Here is a 24,476-nt window from a genome sequence, read left to right as displayed (position 1 = left end):
CTAAACCAGGACTAAACCTGGAGTAAACCTGGACTAAACCAGGACTAACCACAGTAAATGTGGCTGGTGTTGACTTATGTTTGTGATCAAAACTTTTATGTTCATCTTTTGCAGATCTAAAATGAAAATTATTTTTAAATTCACATAAACTTTTTTCCTTATTCCAGATAAAAATATTAAAATATAGAACATACTTAATTGATTAGTTAAATTACTTTAAATAAAGTATATATATATATATATATATATATATATATATATATATATATATATATATATATATATATATATATATATATATATATATATAAAATAAATGAGTTTATTCTTCGTTTATTTCAGTCCAACTCTCTGACCTGACCTCACGTCATCATTTTCTGTCAGATATTTATATTTTATTTAAAATAGTTTTTCTGTAAGATTTGGTTTTTCTCTTTGTTCAGCCTAAACTTTCACCTGAGTCTGTAGCGCCTTCTGGAGGTGAACCCGCGCCACTGCAACTGTGTGACACTGCATCTTTATACAAACCTATGAACATGACTCTGGGACTAAACCAGGTCTAAACCAGGTCTAAACCAGGTCTAAACCAGGTCTAAACCAGGTCTAAACCAGGACTAAACCAGGTCTAAACCAGGACTAAACCAGGTCTAAACCAGGTCTAAACCAGGTCTAAACCAGGTCTAAACCAGGTCTAAACCAGGACTAAACCAGGTCTAAACCAGGACTAAACCAGGTCTAAACCAGGTCAGGCAAGTTACTTCAAAAATGTAATTAGTTATAGTTACAAGTTACTTCTCACAAAAAGTAACTGAGTTAGTAACTCAGTTACTTTTTGGGAGAAGTAACTAGTTACTAGGCAAAGTAACTACTCTGCGTTACTTTACTCCACGTTACTTATTATGTTAAAACAATAAAAACACAACAGATGTGAACCTTTAACATTTATTTCACTTTAACAGATTGAAATTATTTTACATTTGTTTTCAAGTAAATTATAGAATGTATCAAAAATTAAAAAATATAAAACATTTAATTTGAAGTGCAAATAAATCAACATGTCACACAATTTCAGAAACTGAACTTCAAGTATTTTCTTCATTAAAATAAACAATAACAATAAAGTGCTTTCAGTAAAATACTGAAAAGATTCATTACTATGTTTTGTAAAACTAAGACATTCAAATGTAAATCATGTAAAATAAGACAAAACCTTTGACCTTCTCTGGCCACACACTGTGATTCTGTCCAGTCCAAATATGAATCACCTCTGACCTGAGCCTGTTCCTCTTTGGACAGAACAGTCACGTTTCTGATCAAAACACAACTCAGTCCTAATCTGCTGTGAACGTGTGGACAGGACATCATTTCCCATCATGCATCACGTGTTTGTAGTCCATGCAGGCGGCCGCAGTCTGTGGAGAGCTGCTGCGCTTAAAAACGTCCCGTTACCGGCGCATATGTCAGAGCCACTCTGTGGCATCTTGGACACAAAACTAACCGGCATGCACCGCGCACAGACTGACGGCGTCGTATCTGCGCCTCATCTCAAACGCGCCTTTTCTCTCAGCCCAGTCTCCTCTTTCACCAAAGAAACAACAGCAGCTCCTCGATGAGACTCTGATGAAGAGAAGAGTGAACTGAATAAAAAGTAACGCGCCACATTTTATTGTCAGTAACGGTAACGGCGTTACGACGCTAGGAAAAGTAATTAGTTACATTACCCCGTTACTGAAAAAGTAACGCAGTTAGTAACGCCGTTATAGTTTTACTCCCAACACTGGACATGACCTGAGGACATGATTCTGCTCTGCCTGTAACTGATGCTGATTCTGTGAAATCACGTGACTCCCTCCACACAGATCCTCTATATAAGACAGAGCATGGCTCAGTGTGGCTCAGTGTGGCTCAGTGTGGCTCAGTGTGGCTCAGACTCCTGTCGACCACAGCGAGGTAAGAATTCCTCATATTCCTTCTTTGGCGTTTAATTCAATATTATGTAAAATGCTCTGTGGATGTTTGGATGTTTAGCTCTACTTTCAAAAATACAAATATCCCATTGACATTTAGGCTGATGAGGCAAACACCAGTAAATCAGATCGTTACAATATTTCTGACATCAAGTTTTACCCGAGTGGAACTGCAAGTGTGTTTGAGGAAATCACCACAGAAATCTATTTGTTATAACATGTTTATTATCTGCTCTTGTCTCTGCGATGACGTTTCACGTATAACACAAAAGTGAAAATGAGTCAGAACAAAAGTCTTTGGAGAGATTTTTAACAAAGGGGAAAAGGACAAAGAGCCAGAAGAGGAGACTACGAGCTCCAAGAAAAAGTAAGATAAATTTAACAGACAACACCAGGAGTCCAACTTAAACATGAGTTTGTCTCCACAGGTGAGTCTCACAGACTCCACTCTGTTTAATATGTGGGAAAAGCAAATGAGGCAATGAAACCTTCAAAACGGCTTTGGCACATGGAGAATAAGCACCTGGATTAAACGATAAGATTTAGAGTTTTTTGAAAGAAACTGTTGCACAGACTAGACATAATCACACTGTCATTGTCTCTCGTCTCCTCAATGGGACAACCTCATCACAAAGACACAAGTGCAGTGTCCCACAGATTCAACGTGTGGTGAGGTGTATTTTTTATTTTTGCCATATTTATCTGCCACGTGTAGAAGGTCTGTGAAAATAAAACCTACATTATTCCGTTACATTGTTATTATTATTATTATTATTATTATTATTATTATTATTATTATTATTATTATTATTATTATTATTATTATTATTATACACAGTGTTATCTTCATTTTAGATCAAAAAGTATTTGCGTCTCCCGGTGTTTTATTTTCTGTGGAAACCAGGTTCAAATGGCTCTTTGTTTGTTAAAGGCCGACCCCTGGTCTAATGTCTAACTCAGGGGTCATGACCTTTAACCCCCAAAGAGCCATTTGGAACTGGTTTCCACGGAAAAAATCAAAACAAAACACTGGGAGCCGCAAATACTTTTTGACATGTAAAATAAAGATAACACTGTGTATATTGTTTTGTTTTTTACCTTTACACTTTGTATAAACATCTCTAGTGTTTCTTATTAAATCCATGAAGTGCCACAGAGACGTCTGCTCTGACCCTCTGCACAGCGTCTGCACATCAGGACTTTATGCAGCGAGTGAGCGCTCTGTTTTTAACATGTGACTGTGACGCTTATTTTGAGCGTCAAAAAATAATAAAATATCATGTTTATTTTATTATTTCAAAATCACAATAATCTTTCAATTTAAACTACATTTTAAATAAGAACCAACGCAAATAAAATACACTTCAATTAAATATTTATAATTAATTCCCAAGCCACGCGGAGCCACTGCATAAGGATGAAAGAGCCACATAGTTTCTGTGTCACATGACCACAGAATTCCAGGTTTGGAAGACAGCAGCTGGAACAGACAAGGGAAATGCATCGTCGTGTCATTAGACCAGTCAAAAGAGCAACTTTGGGTTGATTTATTGTTCATGTATATTGTGGTTTGGCATTGAGTGTTCTAGGTATGGGCCTCGTGTCCATGTTGAGCACGCACAAGATTCTACAGTCTGAAGAGGAACATTCATCACCATGTCGCCTGTAGTGGGATGATTCTCTAAACACGTGATCTTAGGATGTGGAGTTACAGCATCATTCCGTGGATGATAGGGAAATGTGACTGGGACTGTCTGTAGCACTGACTTTGCTGTCAATGGGACATAGTTCTAAAACTAAAAATGAGTTTTGAATTTGGCCCATCCTCACATTGTAGTGGAATGGTGATGTTTTCTTTCATTGTTTGACCTGATGAGCCGATTGAATAAACATGTTTTCCACTTAATGGAGGTTTAGGATTAAATTGCATGGATTTTGACAGAATGTGTTGCTCCTGAATCTACTAAAAATGATACAATCTGATCTGTGATTGCTAAACAGTATTGTGGGATTTTTTTTGAAGTTTTCAGATGTGTATTGAACATACATTTGACCATATGTTGTAAGGGTATTTTGTACTGTGGTATGTGGTGTAGTACCTTTCTCTGAAGTTCTATGTTGGAGTCCGTCTCTTCCCGGTCCCATCTGACTTTTGTCAATCTGATGTGTTGGTTATAGCCAATAGTCTCACATTTGAAGGAGCTTCTGAAGAAAGGGGACAGTTGTGCCCCCAAAGTTCTATTTGTTCACAACAACAGCATATATCATAGGAAAACCTAAAACGTTCCAGCCTAAAGCTGCTCATCAAGACAGAAACTAAATTGGTGCGATCATTTTTGCAATTTTCAAATTTCTAAATTTGCTCCCGTTTGCGCATGCAAAGTCCGATTTTGCTCAAATTTGAATCAGTAAAACTTGTAAAACTTTCATGCCTAATTCACCTGATTGTGAAAGAAATAAATTTGGCGTGACAGCGCCCCCTATAGAATAACAAATAAATTTGTATGGAAAGCTGAAAATTTAGTTTTCCCAAATGTTATCAAATTTGACACAAAATTCCATTGGGTCATCCCAATCAATAAAGTCAATCAGACCTATGTCGTCTTTTGCACCGTGTTGCCATGGCGATGCGCCAAACTGCCAATGTTATCCTAATGGGAAACCTCCCAAATTTTCCCATTCATCAGAAAAATATTAGTTTCATGGAATAATGTGAAATTTGGCACAATGACTCTTCATGTCATCCTGATCAAAAAAGTTAATGGGACCCATGTCATATTTTTCACTGGGTTGCCATGGCGATGCACAACAGCCCCCATTTTATCCTAATGGTAAAATTTCTCAATTTTCGTACATTTCAAAGTCTTATAATGACTTATTGCCATCAATGAAGAACTTGAAATTTGGCACAGTGATTCTTCAGGTCGTTTCCGACAAAAAAGTCCAGGGGGCCAAGTTTGTATTTTGCAGGGTGTTGCCATGGCGATGTCTGGAAAACCCATGTTTTTGCATTTTGTGCATCAATGCTTCCAAAGTCTTTTGACTTTGTTTGGTGACAAGTGCAGCGGCGCAATAAAACAGAGGGAAGTGGCGCGTCAGCGCCACCCACAGGGAGTGCTGGGTCGGCCGAGTGCGAAGCACGGCCCGTGAGGGCCGTTCGATGCAGCTTGCGGCTTTAATTGTATTTTGTCTTTCTTATTCTGTAAAACACTTGACACTGTTGAATTGTGCTGTTCAAATAAACCTGTTTTGTGTCAATACAGACAGAGACACACCCACTTCATACACAGGCTGCAGTGAGGGACAGGAGACACAGACCCTGCAGAGGACGACAGCAAAGACGAGACGAGTCCAGAATGAGCCTAATCCCTGCAGGTCAGAATTTCAAGGGGCATGAGGCTGAAAAGTGTTTTTTTCTTCCAAAAAATATTAATTAATGATAAAGTATTTACAACTAAAAATGTGGTGAAAAATAAAAAGTGAAGAAAATAAAAAGGAAATGCAGATAATTATTAGTGTTGTGTCGTAAAGACTGAAGGGACCAAAGAGACAGAACTCAGGGAAAAGTTTAACTGTTTATTTACAGTTTTAAATGTGTGAATGAAGGTCGATGGATCAGGGAGGGGAGGGGGGTTTGCAGTCGTCCAGGAGCAGAGCGTGAGCAGCGGGGTCAGAGACGAGGTGAGCGGTGCTGGTCAGAGTGAACTGGGTCAGAGGGTGTGAGGTCGAGCTGGGTTGGAGACAGAGGAGCTGAGGGGGATCTGACGAGGAGCAAAAAAACATCCGACCTAGAACGAGTCACAAAGAGCAAAAACATGAGACTGAGCCAAGCAGAGCTGTACCACTGAGGACACGAGGACGTCCTGGCTCCTTCGTCCTCCCTTTTGTCCTCCAGGTGGAGCTTGGTTGCTGATGAGTATCAGGTGTGTGTGGGAGGAGCCAGAGTCTCCGCCCAGCTCCGGGCTCTGACACAGAAGAGAGGAGGGGAAAACAGTGCAGAAAGACAAGACTGGGATCTTGAGTTAACAACAATTATAAACTCACTTTTGACTCGTGGTTTATTTAAGTTAATAAATCACAGATTTGAGTCTAAATTGTAACACAATTTAAATGATTACATCAGCTCCATTGCATGTTAAAGCCTTGGTGAGGAGCTGGATTTGATATTTGCATAAAGTGTTGTACAGTCAGGTTGTACTGTGATTAGCTCCTTTGTAACTCGTATAAATATCCATTTGTCTGGGATCCAGAAAACACTTCAACACTTTACAATCTTCAATCTAAAAAGTACCAATATTTGTGTGTGACAGGTGAAGAGGACCACCACCAAGGCACATGGAGACTCATTCTGGTCGGAAAAACCGGAGTGGGAAAGAGCGCAACCGGGAACACCATCCTCGGAAGAAAAGAGTTTGAGTCACAGCTGAGCCCCTCCTCTGTGACGGCTCAATGTCAGAAGGCTGAAGCAACGATTGGTCATCGAAACATCGCTGTGATCGATACTCCGGGTCTTTTTGACACAAATTATACCCAGGAAGAAATTGTGGATCGAATCAAATATTGCATTTGTCTGTCTGCGCCCGGGCCACATGCATTTGTGATTTGTCTCCAGCTCGGAAGGTTCACCAAAGAAGAGCAAGAGACTGTCAAAATAATCCAACGAATCTTTGGAGAAGAGGCAGCGAGATACACCATCGTTCTGTTCACACGCGGAGATGACCTGGAGGGTTTTACACTTGAGTCTTTCATAAAGAAAGATAAAGCTTTATCAGAGTTTGTCAAGACGTGCGACAACCGCCATCACGTCTTCAACAATAAAATCACAGATCAGAAGCAAAGAGATGAGTTTATTAAAAAAATCAATAAAATGATCCAGAATAATGGAGGAAGGTTTTACACCACAGAGATGTTCAGAGTAGCAGAGGAGGCCATTAAGAAAGAGGAGGAGCGACTCCTAAAAGAGTCAAAAGAACAAGACAAGGAAAAGATTCGGAGGGAGGCAGAGAAGGTAAATGAGTTCATGATGGCCATAGCAAACATGGAGATCGGTACAGCTATAGGAGCAGCAGTCGGGGTTGTCCTGGATGAGATTGGGAAGGCAGTAGGTAAAATGGTTGAAGAGGTAGATGAATGGATAACTGGAGCAGCAAATAACATGTGTGTGATACAGTGAAGTGATACTGAGGGATGAGGATCCAAACCATAAATTTTATCTGTTACATTTTGGTCAAAGCCACATTTCTCATTTCTACTCAACAGCCACAGGAGAGTCTGACACACTCCATTTTAAAACACTGGTGTGATCTCAGTGTGTTAGACTCTGTGTTTGACTCTGCTTTTAATTATGCTTTGAATGTTTCTGTTCACTGCCTTTAACCCGACTGCACAATAAATAAACATCTACAGAACGATTCTCGAGCCTCTTCTTCACACAACAGAACAGAAACCGACAAACTCCACAGGGAATCAGATTAGATCAGGAGGAACACACTCTCCAAACACATAAAAGTCAAAGCGACCGACCTGCTCTGCTCTTTATGTCCTACTTTAGTTCTATTGTAGACCTGCACCTGGAAACAGGACTAAACCAGGATGTGTCAGTCGTCCTGGTTTAGTCCACAGCAAAAGACAAAGATTAAATCTGTCACAGGTGATGTCTCAGGCCTCATTTCTGTTTAAGGAAGGATTGTCTTTCCTCACAAAAATATCTTCTTTAACTCTCCTCTCAAACCATTTCTTTTCTGTGGCTCAGATCTGACCCTCTCTCTGTTCAAAGCAGTGGTCAGTGTCTTTGAGATGGAGATGAACAGCAGACTGTGTCCTGAGCTGTTCTCTCTCATGTTGGTTCTTTCTCTTGTGGAGTGTTTAGTTTCTCCAGTGTGACGCTCACTCTTCACTGAACGGAGGAGACACTTTATTTTGTTTGTGTCTCGGGGTTTTGTTCTTTGGTTGAACCAGTTTCTGTCTTAAAGTGTTTGTGGGTTTGAAATAGACTGAAATCTCAAACTGTCTGAAAATTTTAAGTTATAACTGCATAGTTATAGTTCCTCTATAACTCCATCCTCAGACCCAAACAAAGAGAATAGCAGAGTCGTTAAAGGCTGAATATGGTACTTTCAGCTGAAGCTGGAGACAATAGATGTTTACAGTTTCAGTGTCGTTAGCCCCTCCCTTCAGATAAGGCCGTGTCCAGCAGGAATCTGACCAGAACTGAAGAAGAGACTTAGATGAGCCAAACGTCTTCACTCCTACAACGATTTGTCCAGTGACAGATTTAAACTTTGTCTTTTGCTCTGGATCAGACCTGGACGACTGAGGGACGACACAGACATTTCTCAAGAACTACTGACCTACAACCGTCAAACTGGCAAGTGTAAGTCCGTACACAAATAAGACGCCATAGGATGAGCCTCTGCTTTATTCTCTCTGTGACAGACATATAGACACACGTTAATATGTCCTCACATTGACAACTAAATTATTTTGAATTAAATGGGTGCTAGTGGAAGACATATCGTTAGAAACAAATGCACCAGTTACTATTTTACATACATTAAAAAAAATAAAATCAACCCTACCTGTGACAGACACAATAGACAGGTTAATATGTCCTCACATTGGCTCCTGTAACAATGAGAAAACACCACGAGGTGGCGCCTCATTTTCGCGGTATAAGGATGTTACAAAACAAGCGGCAAAATTTTACAATCAGAATTCAAGTTACAAAATTTAGAATTATCCTTCCAAAATACATGAATTGCATGTGAAAATATTGTCTAATTAACATGTGCTCTTGTATTGTTGCTAACGGTAAATTATTTTCATAAAATATATTATTTTCAACAGCAACAGAACTGACCCTCTGCCCCGACACTGAGAGGAAGCTACCAAAATAAAACACAAGGGAGCAATGCGCACATCCGGTTTTTCAAAATAAAACATCAAAATGACAAAATTTACATATAAAATCAAAAGAAACATAATACACTCTGTTACACATGAGAGCTGGAAACTACTTTTTACTTTAATCCAGTTAAAAGTTTTAAAAATCTAGAACATTTTAATCGATTAAATTCCCTTAAATAAATTATTTATTTTTGCAAAACCGTCAAAAGTAACAAAATAAATGTGTTTATTCCTTTTTTATTTTGTATTTATTTCAGTCCAGTTCTCTCAGCCTGAAAAATATTAATATTTAAAAACAGTTTTACTGTGAGTTTTGGTTATTTTCATCTTTGTAAAGCCTAAACTTTCACCTGAGTCTGTGGCGCCCTCTGGAGGTGAACCCGCGCCACTGCTCCGCCATGACACTGCAGTCACGTGACCCCTGTATCACGTGCTCCTCGTGTCACGTGCTCCTCCTGTCAGCTGCTCTGCTCACGGAGTCTTTCTGCGATAAAACACCAAAAATACTGAAAATGACTTAAATGTTTCGTAACGTGATTTTATCAGGTCTGTGTTTTTTATCTAAACCTCTGAACATGTTTTATGGACTCTGTTTGGCTAGCACTGTGAGGCTAACACTGTGAGGCTAACACTGTTAGCTTTAGCTCGGTGTTTTGATGCTAACGCGGCTCGTCCTTTTTGCCTCTGACTCCGGACTGAGCTCGTGATTTAAACAGTTTTTGGTTGTTTTTTTTGAAAAATGGCTTCGATTTTGGACGAGTACGAGGATTCACAACAAACAAGACAAAATGTGCAGCCTCACACAGCCATGATCACACACACAGGTAAGACACACACAGCCCTGATCACACACACAGGTAAGACACACACAGCCCTGATCACACACACAGGTAAGACACACACAGGTGAGACACACACAGCCATGATCACACACACAGGTAAGACACACACACAGCCCTGATCACACACAGCCATGATCACACACACAGGTAAGACACACACACAGCCCTGATCACACACAGCCATGATCACACACACAGGTGAGACACACACAGCCATGATCACACACACAGGTAAGACACACACACAGCCCTGATCACACACACAGGTAAGACACACACAGCCCTGATCACACACACAGCCATGATCACACACACAGGTAAGACACACACAGGTGAGACACACACAGCCCTGATCACACACACAGGTAAGACACACACAGCCATGATCACACACACAGGTAAGACACACACAGCCCTGATCACACACACAGGTAAGACACACAGGTGAGACACACACAGCCCTGATCACACACACAGGTAAGACACACAGGTGAGACACACACAGGTGAGACACACACAGCCCTGATCACACACACAGGTAAATGAATTAAAATGTTTTACAGAATAAGAAGGACATTAAAATCACACAAAACAAAACACAATTAAATGTCTCACATCTTCAGAAAGACTGTCCCAGAAAATGAACTCTGGGACCAGAAGACCAGGACTAAACCAGGACTAAACCAGGACTGAACCAGGACTAAACCAGGACTGAACCAGGACTGAACCAGGACTGAACCAGGACTGAACCAGGACTGAACCAGGACTAAACCAGGACTGAACCAGGACTAAACCAGGACTAAACCAGGACTGAACCAGGACTGAACCAGGACTAAACCAGGACTGAACCAGGACTAAACCAGGACTAAACCAGGACTAAACCAGGACTAAACCAGGACTGAACCAGGACTGAACCAGGACTGAACCAGGACTGAACCAGGACTAAACCAGGACTAAACCAGGACTAAACCAGGACTAAACCAGGACTAAACCAGGACTGAACCAGGACTGAACCAGGACTGAACCAGGAGGCCCTGAAGTCCTCCTCATGTGAGGTGGCTCATGTGGCTCATGTGGCTCATGTGGCTCATGTGGCTCAGGTGGGAGATGTTCTTTGGTGCTGGTCCATGGAGACTCTTGTTCACACAGAGCTGCATCTCTGAGCCACAGGAGCCACAGACCTGAGCCACAGGAGCCACAGACCTGAGCCACAGGAGCCACAGGAGCCACAGGAGCCACAGACCTGAGCCACAGGACACATGTGTGAAGTTTGTGTTTTATGTGTAAAATAAACTGAAATGGTTTGACTTTGTGGATCTATATTTGATTCATTTTTCACTTTTTAACGGTGATGAGATGATTGTTGTAATTTGGCACAATATTTTATTTAAACAGAGAAACAGGCACTTAATATTTTTCAAGTTTTCAAGACAGATTCAAAATTTAAACAGCACATTCTGTAACATGAAATAAATATATTCAAAATCAGAATGATATTTAGTTTAATGAGGCCAAAGACACTTTTCTTAGGCCTGGACATTTTAAGTCAGTTGTATTTTCTGTTAAAATAAATGTGTTCATCAGGAGAACTGTGTTTTAAACACAATATTGTGTCTTAACAGTTTGAGGTCATAGTTCAACCTTCAGCTCAAATCTTTGTGATAAAATAACGGCTGGAGCTGACAGTTCTACAGATGAATGTGTTTTACTTTGTTTCTCATTCTCTTTTTATTATTTGTTTGTGGAGCAGGTTTTGTGAACGTGAGACTGGAGGAAGAAAAACCCATTTTCAACAAACAGAGAATCGACTTCACTCCCCCAGAACAAATCAACCACCTCATGGTCTGCAGCAACCAGCTCTGCATGAGCCTGGGCCGAGACACACTGCTCAGGTACAGGACCAGGACTAAACCAGGACTAAACCAGGACTAAACCAGGACTAAACCAGGACAGGACCAGGACTAAACCAGGACTAAACCAGGACTAAACCAGGACTAAACCAGGACTAAACCCGGACTAAACCAGGGCTAAACCAGGACAGGACCAGGACAGGACCAGGACAGGACCAGGACAGGACCAGGACAGGACCAGGACAGGACCAGGACAGGACCAGGGCTAAACCAGGGCTAAACCAGGACTGAACCAGGACTGGACCAGGACTAAACCAGGACTAAACCAGGACTGAACCAGGACCAAACCAGGACAGGACCAGGACAGGACCAGGGCTAAACCAGGACTGAACCAGGACTGGACCAGGGCTAAACCAGGACTGAACCAGGACTAAACCAGGACTAAACCAGGTCTAAACCAGGACTAAACCAGCTCTGCATGAGCCTGGGCCGAGACACACTGCTCAGGTACAGGACCAGGACTAAACCAGGACTAAACCAGGACTAAACCAGGACTAAACCAGGACTAAACCAGGACTAAACCCGGACTAAACCAGGGCTAAACCAGGACAGGACCAGGACAGGACCAGGACAGGACCAGGGCTAAACCAGGACTGAACCAGGACTGGACCAGGACTAAACCAGGACTAAACCAGGACTGAACCAGGACCAAACCAGGTCTAAACCAGGACTAAACCAGCTCTGCATGAGCCTGGGCCGAGACACACTGCTCAGGTACAGGACCAGGACTAAACCAGGACTAAACCAGGACCAAACCAGGACTAAACCAGCTCTGCATGAGCCTGGGCCGAGACACACTGCTCAGGTACAGGACCAGGACTAAACCAGGACTAAACCGGGACTAAACCAGGGCTAAACCAGGACTAAACCAGGACTAAACCGGGACTAAACCAGGACTGAACCAGGACTAAACCAGGACAGGACCAGGACAGGACCAGGACTAAACCAGGACTAAACCAGGTCTAAACCAGCTCTGCATGAGCCTGGGCCGAGACACACTGCTCAGGTACAGGACCAGGACTAAACCAGGACATGAACGCCCTTCGAGACAACTGTTGTTGTGATTTTGGGCGTTACAAAAATAAATGAATTGAATTGAATTGAATTGACTGAACCAGGACTAAACCAGGACTGAACCAGGACTGAACCAGGACTAAACCAGGACTAAACCAGGACTGGTTTAGTCCTGGTTTAGTCCTGGTTCAGTCCTGGTTTAGTCCTGGTTTAGTCCTGGTGAACACAGCTCAGGTCTAAACACTGCGCTCGTGTCACGTTGTGGTTTTCTCAGATTTATAAACGTTACAAACCTGCAGATGTTCACTGTGTTTAGAGTCAGAACCTCAAACCTGAGGAGCTGATGGAGCAGAGACGTCCAAGAAGAGACGGGACGATAAAAATAATATCATTTATCGTGATGAAAAGAGTCGACAATAATCGTTTGTGACACTCTTTATAGAATTGTCATAACAAAGATAATTGCTGTGGTGCACCGATTGTTTAGATAAGAGCCGTCAGTATTTTTAGGTTGATTTTTATTATTTTTCCATGTTTTTTTTCCATGATTTGAAATAAAAACAAACTGATCCACAGCCTGTTTCTCTACAGGATCAGAGCGTCACATTAAAGTGTCCAAATAACTTTATGTGGCCAACAAAATATCGGTCTGAGCTGGAGATTTAAGTTCAAATATCGATCAATATATGAGTCTGTCTCCAGTTAATCTGCTCTTTAAATGTGCTGTGATCTGAACAGTGATTATTGTGATGTCATCAGAACGTGCTCACCTTTCCCGTGGTCATCTGTGTGATCAGCTCTAATCACACTGATCACTCTGATGGACGACCGCACAGAGAGAACAAACAAACAAACAAACAAACAAACAAACAAACAAACAAACAAACACTTTTACCGTTTTGTTTCCCAGAATCGACTTGGCCAAACCTGATCAGCCCAATCAGATCGAGCTCGGGAGGAAAGACGACAGCAGAGTGCACAGGCTTTTCCTCGACCCCACAGGTAAAAGGTCAAAGTTCAAAGGTCAGGTCACAGGACCGAGGGGTCGGACGTGCGGATTAAAACATCACCAGAGTCGGACGAGCGGCGAAGAAAAGACTGAAGGGTTGAGACGGATAAGTGAACGTGAAGCACAGACTCGGGACTCACTGATCCAATACTGGTATCGATATCAACCTCCAAATATCGGTTCAGTCGATATCGCGGTGGGCCGTAGTTTGACCGTGAAGAACTTTTATCTCTACAGTCGCGCTGTCGTTACTTGAGCAATAAATAACAGCTCCATAAACATCTGGATCAGTTTAGTCTTTATTTCTGTTTAAATAAATTATGTTTTCAGTCTCTGCCGATATCCAACATCGACCGATATCAGTGCAGATATTTAAAGCTGTCGTATCGAAATAAAAAACGCAGGATCGGTGAGTCCCCAACACAGACCTGACACGACGTGAGACAAAAAGTCGTTTTAGTGTCGTTTATTTATCAAAAAAAATATACATCTACATTTGTTGAAGTTTCACTCTGTAACTTTTCCCATTCAGGTGTCTGTCACTGTATCATATGTGGAATGTTCCGCAGTGTGGCGTTAAACTCTGTCGTGCATTTCGTCGTTCACAGATGTTTTTGTTGCTGAGACGTTGCGCTCGAGCTTTCCTCTCCAGTTTGAGTTTTCAGACGATCCTAAAGTGTCAGTGTTTGCTCCTGTGGGCACTTTGTCACCGTGGCAACTGCTGAACATTCCACCATAGACATATGTGTAGAATACCCCCAGTGCAATGTCACTTTAGACAAAGCTTTGACTCGACTTTTGTCACAAATCTATAATAATTTATCTGCTTATAATTAAAAAAGATCACTCTGTGTCTGAATCACAGCTGTTTGTAAAGTGAAAGAAAAGCCCTGATAAGTCTGAGTATTATTATTATTATTTTATTATTATTGTTATTATTATTATTATCATCATTATTGTTATTATTATTATTATTATTATTATTATTATTATATTATTATTATTATTATTATTATTATCATCATTATTATTGTTATTATTATTATTATTATTATTATATTATTATTATTATTATCATCATTATTATTATTGTTATTATTATTATTATTATTATATTATTATTATTATTATTATTATTATTATTATTATCATCATCATTATTATTGTTATTATTATTATTATTATTATTATTATCATCATCATCATCATCATCATTATTGTTATTATTATTATTATTATTATTATTATCATCATCATCATTATTGTTATTATTATTATTATATTATTATTATTATCATCATCATTATTATTGTTATTATTAGTGGTGCGTGCTCCCGCCTGTACCTTTTTAAAGACTTATTGTGGTTTATTTCCTTCAGGGTCCCATCTGCTGATCAGCCTGAGCTCCAGCGAGTGTCTGTATCTGAACAGAAACACTCAGAAAGTGCGCCCCCTGTCCCGCTGGAGGGGGCATCTCATTGAGAGCGTGGGATGGAACAAAGTCCTGGGCGGCGACAGCAGCACGGGGCCCATCCTGATCGGGACCAGCCAGGGCCTCATCTTTGAGGCCGAGATCACGGCGAGCGAAGGCAGTTTGTTCAACAACAACCCAGACCAGTACTTCAGACAGGTCCGACAAACAACGCACACAAGTGTTTATGTGTTTATGTGGCTCAGAGGTTAAGCACGACGCGCAACAAGAAGGTCCCAGGCTCAGTAAAACGCACATATGACTCTACTGTCTGTTCTGATGTTTCCTCGTCACACACAGACCTGGAGTTGTGTTTTGTTTCATTCTCACATGTTTAACACACAAACCTGCAGATTTAGGCCTAAAACACTCTGTTCCACCTTGTGATGTCATCATGTGGTGATACAGGAAGTGCTCCACTGTGTTTTTAAACTCCACACACCTTCATTTATAGAATCATCTGGATCATTTCAGTCCTGGAGTTGTCTCTTGTCTCGACTGAACTAAAGGTAAAAGGAGGAGTTAACGTGAAAACTACCACTTGATGACATCACAAGGTGGAACAGAGTGTTTTGATCTTTAAATAGTTACTGAGCCTGATCATTGTTAATAAACACTGTTCATTACACATTAAAGTGCAGATCATGGGTTAGACCAGTGGTCCCCAACCACCGGGCCGGGGACCGGTACCGGGCCGCACAAAAACAGTAAATAGTTTATCAGCGACCGCATCTTCTCCGACGTAACTTTCTCCCGTCCCTCATGACGCACTAATAAGCTCCTCCGTGGTGTTGTGAGGTGTGTGTGTTTAGCTCCTATGTGCTTTAGTTCTGTGTGAGTGTGAGTGAGAGGTGACGTGCACGTGTGTGTGGCGCATGGTGTAGTTCAACCCGTGGAGAGAGTGTGAGAGAGTGAGTGTGTGAGAGAGTGAGTGTGTGAGAGAGTGAGTGTGTGAGTGTGTGAGAGAGAGTGTGTGAGTGAGTGTGTGAGAGAGAGTGTGTGTGAGAGAGTGAGTGTGTGAGTGTGTGAGAGAGAGTGTGTGAGTGAGTGTGTGAGAGAGTGAGTGTGTGTGAGTGTGTGAGAGAGTGAGAGTGTGTGAGAGAGTGAGAGTGTGTGTGAGTGTGAGAGTGTGTGTGAGTGTGTGTGAGTGTGAGTGTGTGTGAGTGTGAGAGTCTACAGATGCACTTGTGTGTGAGTCAGAGCAGAAGTGATGTGTTATTTCAGTGCAGTTCAGATAATAAAGACACAGACTCTGGAGGTCTGGGGTCTTTGAGCTCACACTCCAAACAACTGTGAGGTTAAGAACAGGGAGTTAAACCCGGAGGAAGAACGACGCTTCGGCCCTGGAGAAGACGGATCTCCCCTGTGTCTCCCGACCACGGCCAAGGGACCGAAGCAGCAAAGGTTTAACAGTAGATGTATAATGAAAATCCTGATAGGAAATCGCCACAGAAATCTATTTGATGTTGTGACAAGTTTATTCTATCTGTGATAAATCTGCTCTTGTCTCCGCGATGACGTATCACGTCAAACACATCAGACACGACGCACAAAAGAGCCACAAACTAGTGAAAATGAGCCAAAACAAAAGTCTTTGGAGAGATTTTAACAAAGGGGAAAAGGACAAACTGAGGAGCCAAAAGAGGAGACTACGACCTCCAAGAAAAAGAAAGATAAATTTAACAGACAATGCCTATTTAAAATATGAGTTTGTCTCCACAGGTGAGTCTCACAGACTCCGCTCTGTCTAATATGTGGGAAAAGCAAACGAGGCAATGAAACCTTCAAAACTGCTTTGGCACATGGAGAATAAGCACCTGGGATTAAAAGATAAGATTTAGAGAAGGAAAGAAGCAACAAGTGCAGAGCTCACACTGATGCAGCGGTTTGGTGTTGTATTTTTTATGCACTTAACTTATTTGTGCCACATTTATCTGCCACGTGTAGAAGGTCCGTGAAAATAAAACCTACATTGTTCTGGTCCGTGGCCCAAAAAAGGTTGGGGACCACTGGGTTAGACTATGAATTTCACAAAAAACATAGTTAACATCATTATATTTACAATTTTACTGCAAATCGTGCCTTTTTTTTTTTTTTTTTATAAATTAAAAAAATATGTGGTTACGTTGATCATATTTACTTCCTGGTTGGACACGAGCAGCAGATGTGTCTGAGCTAAATCTATAAGTGTTACAAAGCAAACATAATGTAAACAAGAGTCAAAACGTGTCTGAATCCCAGTCGTTGAGTCTGATTTAACTTTAAGTGTGTTTATTTAAGTGTTTATTTATGTTTATCTGATGTGTAGAAATGTTTTCTTTGTGTGTAACATTTGGATTTTGAGCGGTGTTTTCTGCGTTGACAGAGACAGATTCTGTTTTACATCAGATCTACTTCCTGTTGTTTTGTATTTTTCTTCTCAAACTGACACTGAACTGATGTAAAACTCTGACAAACGTTTATCTCGGGGACGATCCACCAAACACAAACATAAACCGTCGTGTTCCGCTCGTTTGTGATGTTCAGGTTCACTCTCTGGAGGAGGACGGCCGCGCGGCTCCCGTCTGCTGCATCGAGATCGAGCGCGGCTGGGAGAACAAGTTCTTCATCATCGCCACCACCAGGAAGCGCCTGTTCCAGTTCGTGGGGAAAGTGGCCGAGGGTTCGGAGCAGCAGGGATTCAGCTCCATCTTCTCCCAGAACCAGGACCTGCTCCCCAGTTTCCAGGAGTTCCCGGTGAACATGGGCCACAGCGAGATCACCTTCTACACGTCCAAACTGAGGTCCACGCCCAAAGCCTTCGCCTGGATGATGGGGAACGGCGTGCTGTACGGTCAGCTCGACAGCGTCCGGCCAGACTCACTGCTGAGCGACGTCCAGGTCAGGTTTATAACGCCGTTTATGACCCCTGACCCCGAGTGACGCGTCATTAAAGGGGCGGTACGACACAGTCCCACTTTAAAGCTCCTGTATCACACAAACTGACTCCTGCAGCTTTAATTCACACGTTTGAGTCACTTTATTATTCGTCTGTAACATCTACAAAGATCAAAACGCTCTGTTCCACCTTGTGATGTCATCAAGTGGTAGTTTTCATGTTAACTCCTCCTTTTACCTTTAGTTCAGTCGAGATAAGAGACAACTCCAGGACTGAAATGATCCAAATGATTCTATAAATGAAGGTGTGTGGAGTTTAAAAACACAGTGGAGCACTTCCTGTATCACCACATGATGACATCACAAGGTGGGACAGAGTGTTTTCAGCCTAAATCTGCAGGTTTGTGTGTTAAACATGTGAGAATGAAACAAAACACAACTCCAGGTCAAACATTAGAACAGGTCAGAGAACAGAGGAACATGGGACTTTAAATGTGTTTTCGTGTTTAAATAGTTTCACTTTCGTTCTTTCGGGTCAAAATCACCAATTTCTTTCTACATGAAACATTTGGAGTAAGAAAAAAAGTTAAATAACTCAACTAAATATTTTTGAACAAACCAAAGTGCAGAGGCTGAGGATTTGAATGTGAAATATAATTTATTTATTCCATAATTCCATATCTGATGTTTATAAAATGTACAAAGACAAAAACATGAATGAGGCTCAAACATTTGACGTGTAAAATAATAAAATAATTATCACATTATTTACTGTATTTTCCAGACCTGATTTTTACCGTGTTAAACAGAACTAGTTTTTCCTCAGTTTCCTCCTTCTTCAGAACATCCCAGTGATTCACCAGGATGAGTTTAGCAGAGTTTACACCAGAGGGTTGTATCGCTAACAACAACTAGCATGCTAACGCACGCAATCTCTGACAATAAAATGTTTGAATTAGATTCCGACGGAACACAGTGGACTTATTTTGACCTTAGAGTACTCCTCTCCTCCTCGATGTCGTCGTCTTCGTTCTAACATGTTTCTCGTCGTTTTCAGGTGTGGGAGTACACGCCCGACATCGACCTCTCCTTTAACAAACCCATCTCCATCGTCCTGACTCAGTTTCACTTCCTGCTCCTCCTTCCCGACCGGATCAAAGCCGTGTGCACGCTGAACGGGCAGGTCGTGTACGAGGACGTTTTCCCCGAGAAGTTTGGCGCCCTCAAGAGGATGATCAAGGACCCCGTGGGCGGCTTGGTCTGGATTTACACCGAGAGAGCCGTGTTCAGATACCACATCCAGAAGGAGTCCCGGGACGTTTGGCAAATGTACATGGGAATGAAGAAGTTCGACTTGGCGAAGGAATTCTGCCGCGACCGACCTGAGTGCATGGACATGGTGCTCGCCAAAGAGGCGGAGCACTGGTTTCAAAATAAACGCTACCTCGAAAGCGCTAAATGCTACGCCATGACGCAAAGCTACTTTGAAGAGATCGCGTTAAAATTCATCGAAGCCAAACAGGAAGACGCCTTGAAGGAGTTTCTGCTGAAGAAGTTGAACAATTTGAAGCAAAACGAGCGAACGCAGATGACGCTGCTCGTCACCTGGCTCGCCGAGCTCTACCTGAACCGAGTCGGGCAGCTGGAGAGCGACTGTAACACGGTCGTATTCAAAGAAACACGAGACGACTTTAGGAAGTTTTTAAACAACCCCAAATACAAGGACTGCCTTTTCAACAACCGCGGGACGATTTACGATCTGCTCGCCAGCCACGGAAACGTGGACGACATGGTTTACTTCTCCGTCGTGATGCAGGACTACGAGAGGGTCATTTCACATTACTGCCAACACGACGACTTCGCCGCCGCTCTGGACGTCCTGTCCAAACACTGCGACGCAAAACTCTTCTACAAATTCTCTCCGGTTCTCATGCAGCACATTCCCAAAAAGGTGGTGGACGCCTGGATCCAGATGGGAAAACGACTGGACCCCAAGAGGCTGATTCCGGCTCTGATGAACTACAGCCAGATGGGAAGCACGCAGCAGATCCACGAGACCATCAGATACATGGAGTTCTGCGTGTTTGAGCTGGAGGTGACGGAGGAGGCCATCCATAACTACCTCCTGTCTCTGTACGCCAAGTACAGGGCGGAGTCTCTGCTGGCGTACCTGGAGCAGGCGGGAACGCACGCCTCCGAAATCCACTACGACCTCAAGTATGCGCTGAGGCTGTGCGCCGAGCACGGATACCTCAAAGCCTGTGTGCTCGTCTACAAGATCATGGAGCTGTACGAGGAGGCCGTGGACCTCGCCTTACAGGTCAGATCTGTGTGAGAGAGAGGAGGGTTTACAGGTCAGATCTGTGTGAGAGAGAGGAGGGTTTACAGGTCAGATCTGTGTGAGAGAGAGGAGGGTTTACAGGTCAGATCTGTGTGAGAGAGAGGAGGGTTTACAGGTCAGATCTGTGTGAGAGAGAGGAGGGTTTACAGGTCAGATCTGTGTGAGAGAGAGGGATGGGTGAGATATCGAGTTCAGTATCGGTATTGGCCGATGTCGATATTGGACACGGGGCTCGGGGGACACGGGGCTCGGGGGACACGGGGCTCGGGGGACAGGGGGCTCGGGGGACAGGGGGCTCGGAGGACACGGGGCTCGGAGGACACGGGGCTCGGGGGACACGGGGCTCGGGGGACACGGGGCTCGGAGGACAGGGGGCTCGGGGGACACGGGGCTCGGGGGACACGGGGCTCGGAGGACAGGGGGCTCGGGGGACACGGGGCTCAGGGGACACGGGGCTCGGGGGACACGGGGCTCGGGGGACACGGGGGACACGGGGCTCAGGGGACACGGGGCTCGGGGGACACGGGGCTCGGGGGACACGGGGCTCGGGGGACACGGGGCTCGGGGGACACGGGGGACACGGGGCTCGGGGGACACGGGGCTCGGGGGACACGGGGGACACGGGACACGGGGGACACGGGGGACACGGGGCTCGGGGGACACGGGGCTCAGGGTCCCAGTAGCAATAGTAGTAGTAGTTCTTTAGTAGTAGTGGTACTTTTACTGTAGTACATGTTTGTAGTTTTGTTCTCTGGTATATTAAAGTCGTCTGTGTGTCCATCCGTCTTCACGTCCGTATGATCTCGTGTCATTTCTGTCTCAGGTGGACGTGGACCTGGCTAAGTCTTGTGCCGATCTGCCTGAGGACGACGAGGAGCTGAGGAAGAAGCTGTGGTTGAAAATCGCCAAACACGTGGTTCAGGAGGAGCGAGACGTGAAGAAGGCCATGAACTGTCTGTGCAGCTGTGAGCTGCTCAAGATCGAGCACATCCTGCCGTTCTTCCCGGACTTCGTCACCATCGACCACTTCAAGGTCTGGGACGGTTTGAATCGGAAGAAAACATCAGATTTGGTTCATGGTGTCATGTTTTTGTAGAAGTTGAAGTTCTGTGTCTGTTCCAGGAGGCGATCTGCAGCTCTCTGGAGGATTATAACCAGCACATCGAGGAGCTGAAGCAGGAGATGGAGGAGGCCACGGAGAGCGCCAAACGCATCCGCGAAGACATCCAGGAAATGAGGAACAAGTACGGAGTGGTGGACTCGCAGGAGAAGTGCGCGTCATGTGACTTTCCTCTGCTCAACCGACCGTTCTACCTGTTCCTCTGTGGTCACATGTTCCACTACGACTGCCTCTTCCAGGTAAAGGATGAGAACGAGTAGAACAAACACGAGCAGGTAAACGAGTAGAACAAACACGAGCAGGTAAACGAGTAGAACAAACACGAGCAGGTAAACGAGTAGAACAAACACGAGCAGGTAAACGAGGAGAACAAACACGAGCAGGTAAACGAGTAGAACAAACACGAGCAGGTAAACGAGGAGAACAAACACGAGCAGGTAAACGAGTAGAACAAACACGAGCAGGTAAACGAAAAGAACATAAACGACAAGAACAAACACGAGCAGGTAAACGAAAAGAACAAACACGAGCAGGTAAACGAAAAGAACAAACACGAGCAGGTAAACGACAAGAACAAACACGAGCAGGTAAACGACAAGAACAAACACGAGCAGGTAAACGACAAGAACAAACACGAGCAGGTAAACGAGTAGAACAAACACGAGCAGGTAAACGAGTAGAACAAACACGAGCAGGTAAACGAGTAGAACAAACACGAGCAGGTAAATGACAAGAACAAACACGAGCAGGTAAACGACAAGAACAAACACGAGCAGGTAAACGAGTAGAACAAACACGAGCAGGTAAACGAGTAGAACAAACACGAGCAGGTAAACGAAAAGAACAAACACGAGCAGGTAAACGAGGAGAACAAACACGAGCAGGTAAACGACAAGAACAAACACGAGCAGGTAAACGACAAGAACAAACACGAGCAGGTAAACGAGGAGAACATAAACAAACCATAATGTGGAAGATTATAGCCAAAGGAACCAAGTATGAGTCAGGTTTGTGGAGATGCGAGCCGGCTCAGAGTAACGACATGTTTTTCAGTTTTGATTCCAATGTCTCCACCAAATATCTGATCAGTAATATGAAAAAAACAGGCTGTTATCTGAGTCTTTCAGGCTAAAAAGTGACACACTGTGGCTTTAACACTTACATTATGTTTTTATTTTTAGCTCAGAAAAGGTTAAATTCATGTGACCTTTGTGTTTCGTTGAACAGGAAGTGACCCCTCACCTGACTCCGTTCAAACTGGGTCGTCTGGAGGAGCTGCAGAGGAAATTCTCGGCCGCCACGCAGTCGTCCAAATCCCGTCACCGCCAAAAAGAGGAATCGGACACGGCCAGTTTGGGAAAAGGAACCGCAGGAACCAGCCGCGAGCAAATCAAATCTGATATCGATGACATCATAGCGTCTGAATGCGTTTACTGCGGCGAGCTCATGATCAAATCCATAGATAAACCTTTTATTGATCCAGACAAGTTTGAAGAGGAGAAATCGAGCTGGTTATAGATCTGTGAATCATAACTATAATAATGATCTAACAGTTAAACCGCTCTGCATAATGTGACATTTCTATGGATTAAAATGACTGGAATTCACAGATTGTTCTTTTTAGTTCAGTCAGGTTCCACTTTTAGATTTCTTCAGTGTATTTTTGTTTAATTTTAACAAACTTTAACAAAAATATTGCACTTTTACATCAACTAAACTGAAGCCTTAAACCCGCCCTGTTCTTCAAACTGTTCAGATGTTTCTCCATGTTTCAGTCGTTTCCTCTCGTTGTATTTGGACTCATTCATGTTTGAGTTTAATCTTTGAAATAAGACAAAGAATCGAGGCTAAAAGATTAAACACATCTATAAACCCAAACTAGTCCAATAAATCGAAAGTATAATTGTGAATTCAGGTCATTTTAATCCTGTGGATGTTCATTTTTGCAGTGTTGAAATCTGCACTAAGCCTAAACCTGTTGATTTGTGCCTGAAGCGAAACACTTTAACGAAAATCAAATAAACACACACACAACCTGCCCCGCCTCCACACAACCTGCCCCGCACCCACACAACCCGCCCCGCACCCACACAAAGTCCAGTGAAGTGTCTTGCTCAATGACCCCATGTTCTAATGTCGAACTCGACCTTAGTCAATATTTAAAACATAAATGTATTAATAAAACAGTTTTATGTGGTCGTATTTACCGGGGGGACATTTACTGCGGCGGAAACTTGACTCTGAAAATGTTACACTGATATTTGCTTGTTCTTGTCTTTATTGTTTGTTTTATAAATTAAATACTCCTCAATTTAAAATATTTTGAATTTTGTGTGATTTTTTTCTGATAATATGTTGAAATGAAAACTGTTCAAACAGATGAAGTTAGTAATAATAATTTCTCATTTTAATTTTAGGGGTTGTTTTAAGACTTTAGAACAAACCAAACTATAAGAGTTAAAAAGACATAAATTATATATATTTTTTGTAATTTTAATTTTGTAAAACTTAACATTTATCCTTCATATTTTCAACAACATTTTTATAACTTGTTTCAGTAATAACTCCCTTAATTGTCTTAATTGTTAATTGTCTGGTAAAATTGCTTGAAATTAAAAATAATGTACTATATATATGAAATATAAAATATGTAAATTAAAGGCAAATTAGTATTTAAATTATATTTCTAGTGACTTTAAGCAAGGCGAGTTAATTTGTATAGGACAATTCATACACAAAGTAATTCAAAGTGCTTTACAGAATAAGAAGGACATTAAAATCACACAAATAATCACAAATAACATTAAAACAGCAGAGTTTAACAGGATTTGAAGTCATTCTAACTCTCAAATTATTTTTTTTTCGCAGTGAGAAAATTGAAACAATACACATTTTCAAAGGAATCTTGAAAAAAATATTTATTTTTCTTGAATTATAAATAAAAGATCCTGTTTGCAGAAGCTCTGCCCTAAAAGGAGTTCCGTTTGGCTTACGTAAGACGTCGCTCGATAATCTTCAA

At 42.5% G+C, this 24,476-nt stretch overlaps 2 protein-coding genes across 3 annotated transcripts; both read left to right on the top strand.

Moving 5' to 3' along the window:
- The first annotated feature begins 1,898 nt into the window (after positions 1-1,898).
- Positions 1,899-7,376, top strand: LOC117392373 (GTPase IMAP family member 7-like). The gene is made up of 3 exons (XM_033990426.2): positions 1,899-1,950; positions 5,231-5,342; positions 6,278-7,376. Exons 2-3 carry the CDS (start codon positions 5,324-5,326, stop codon positions 7,138-7,140), a joined length of 882 nt encoding a protein of 293 aa, XP_033846317.1. The 5' UTR covers positions 1,899-1,950; positions 5,231-5,323; the 3' UTR covers positions 7,141-7,376.
- Positions 7,377-9,305: 1,929 nt separating this feature from the next.
- On the top strand, positions 9,306-23,771 carry vps18 (VPS18 core subunit of CORVET and HOPS complexes). 2 transcript variants are annotated; one of them, XM_033990827.2, is made up of 9 exons: positions 9,306-9,697; positions 11,466-11,607; positions 13,550-13,641; positions 15,028-15,278; positions 17,646-17,999; positions 19,054-20,316; positions 21,161-21,370; positions 21,460-21,696; positions 22,685-23,771. In XM_033990827.2, the coding sequence occupies exons 1-9, from the start codon at positions 9,613-9,615 to the stop codon at positions 22,973-22,975; spliced, it is 2,925 nt and encodes a 974-aa protein (XP_033846718.1). In that variant the 5' UTR covers positions 9,306-9,612; the 3' UTR covers positions 22,976-23,771. The 2 variants fall into 2 exon arrangements, with proteins under 2 accessions (XP_033846718.1, XP_055088027.1); XM_055232052.1 differs by lacking the exon at positions 9,306-9,697 and adding an exon at positions 10,095-10,113 and having other exon boundaries at positions 22,685-23,758.
- Positions 23,772-24,476: the final 705 nt, after the last annotated feature.

The sequence above is a fragment of the Periophthalmus magnuspinnatus genome, chromosome 24 (genome assembly GCF_009829125.3).
Source record: "Periophthalmus magnuspinnatus isolate fPerMag1 chromosome 24, fPerMag1.2.pri, whole genome shotgun sequence".
In the NCBI taxonomy this organism is placed as follows: Eukaryota; Metazoa; Chordata; class Actinopteri; order Gobiiformes; family Gobiidae; genus Periophthalmus; species Periophthalmus magnuspinnatus.
Note: the sequence above shows the minus strand (reverse complement) of the source record. Positions and strands in the feature narration are given on the sequence as shown.

Excerpts from the sequence above, each read along its gene's own strand:
- vps18 (XM_033990827.2), top strand. The coding sequence starts at position 9,613 with ATGGCTTCGATTTTGGACGAGTACGAGGATTCACAACAAACAAGACAA. Across the intron at positions 15,279-17,645 it reads CAGACCAGTACTTCAGACAG|GTTCACTCTCTGGAGGAGGA; the intron begins GTCCGACAAACA and ends TGTGATGTTCAG. Across the intron at positions 18,000-19,053 it reads CACTGCTGAGCGACGTCCAG|GTGTGGGAGTACACGCCCGA; the intron begins GTCAGGTTTATA and ends CGTCGTTTTCAG.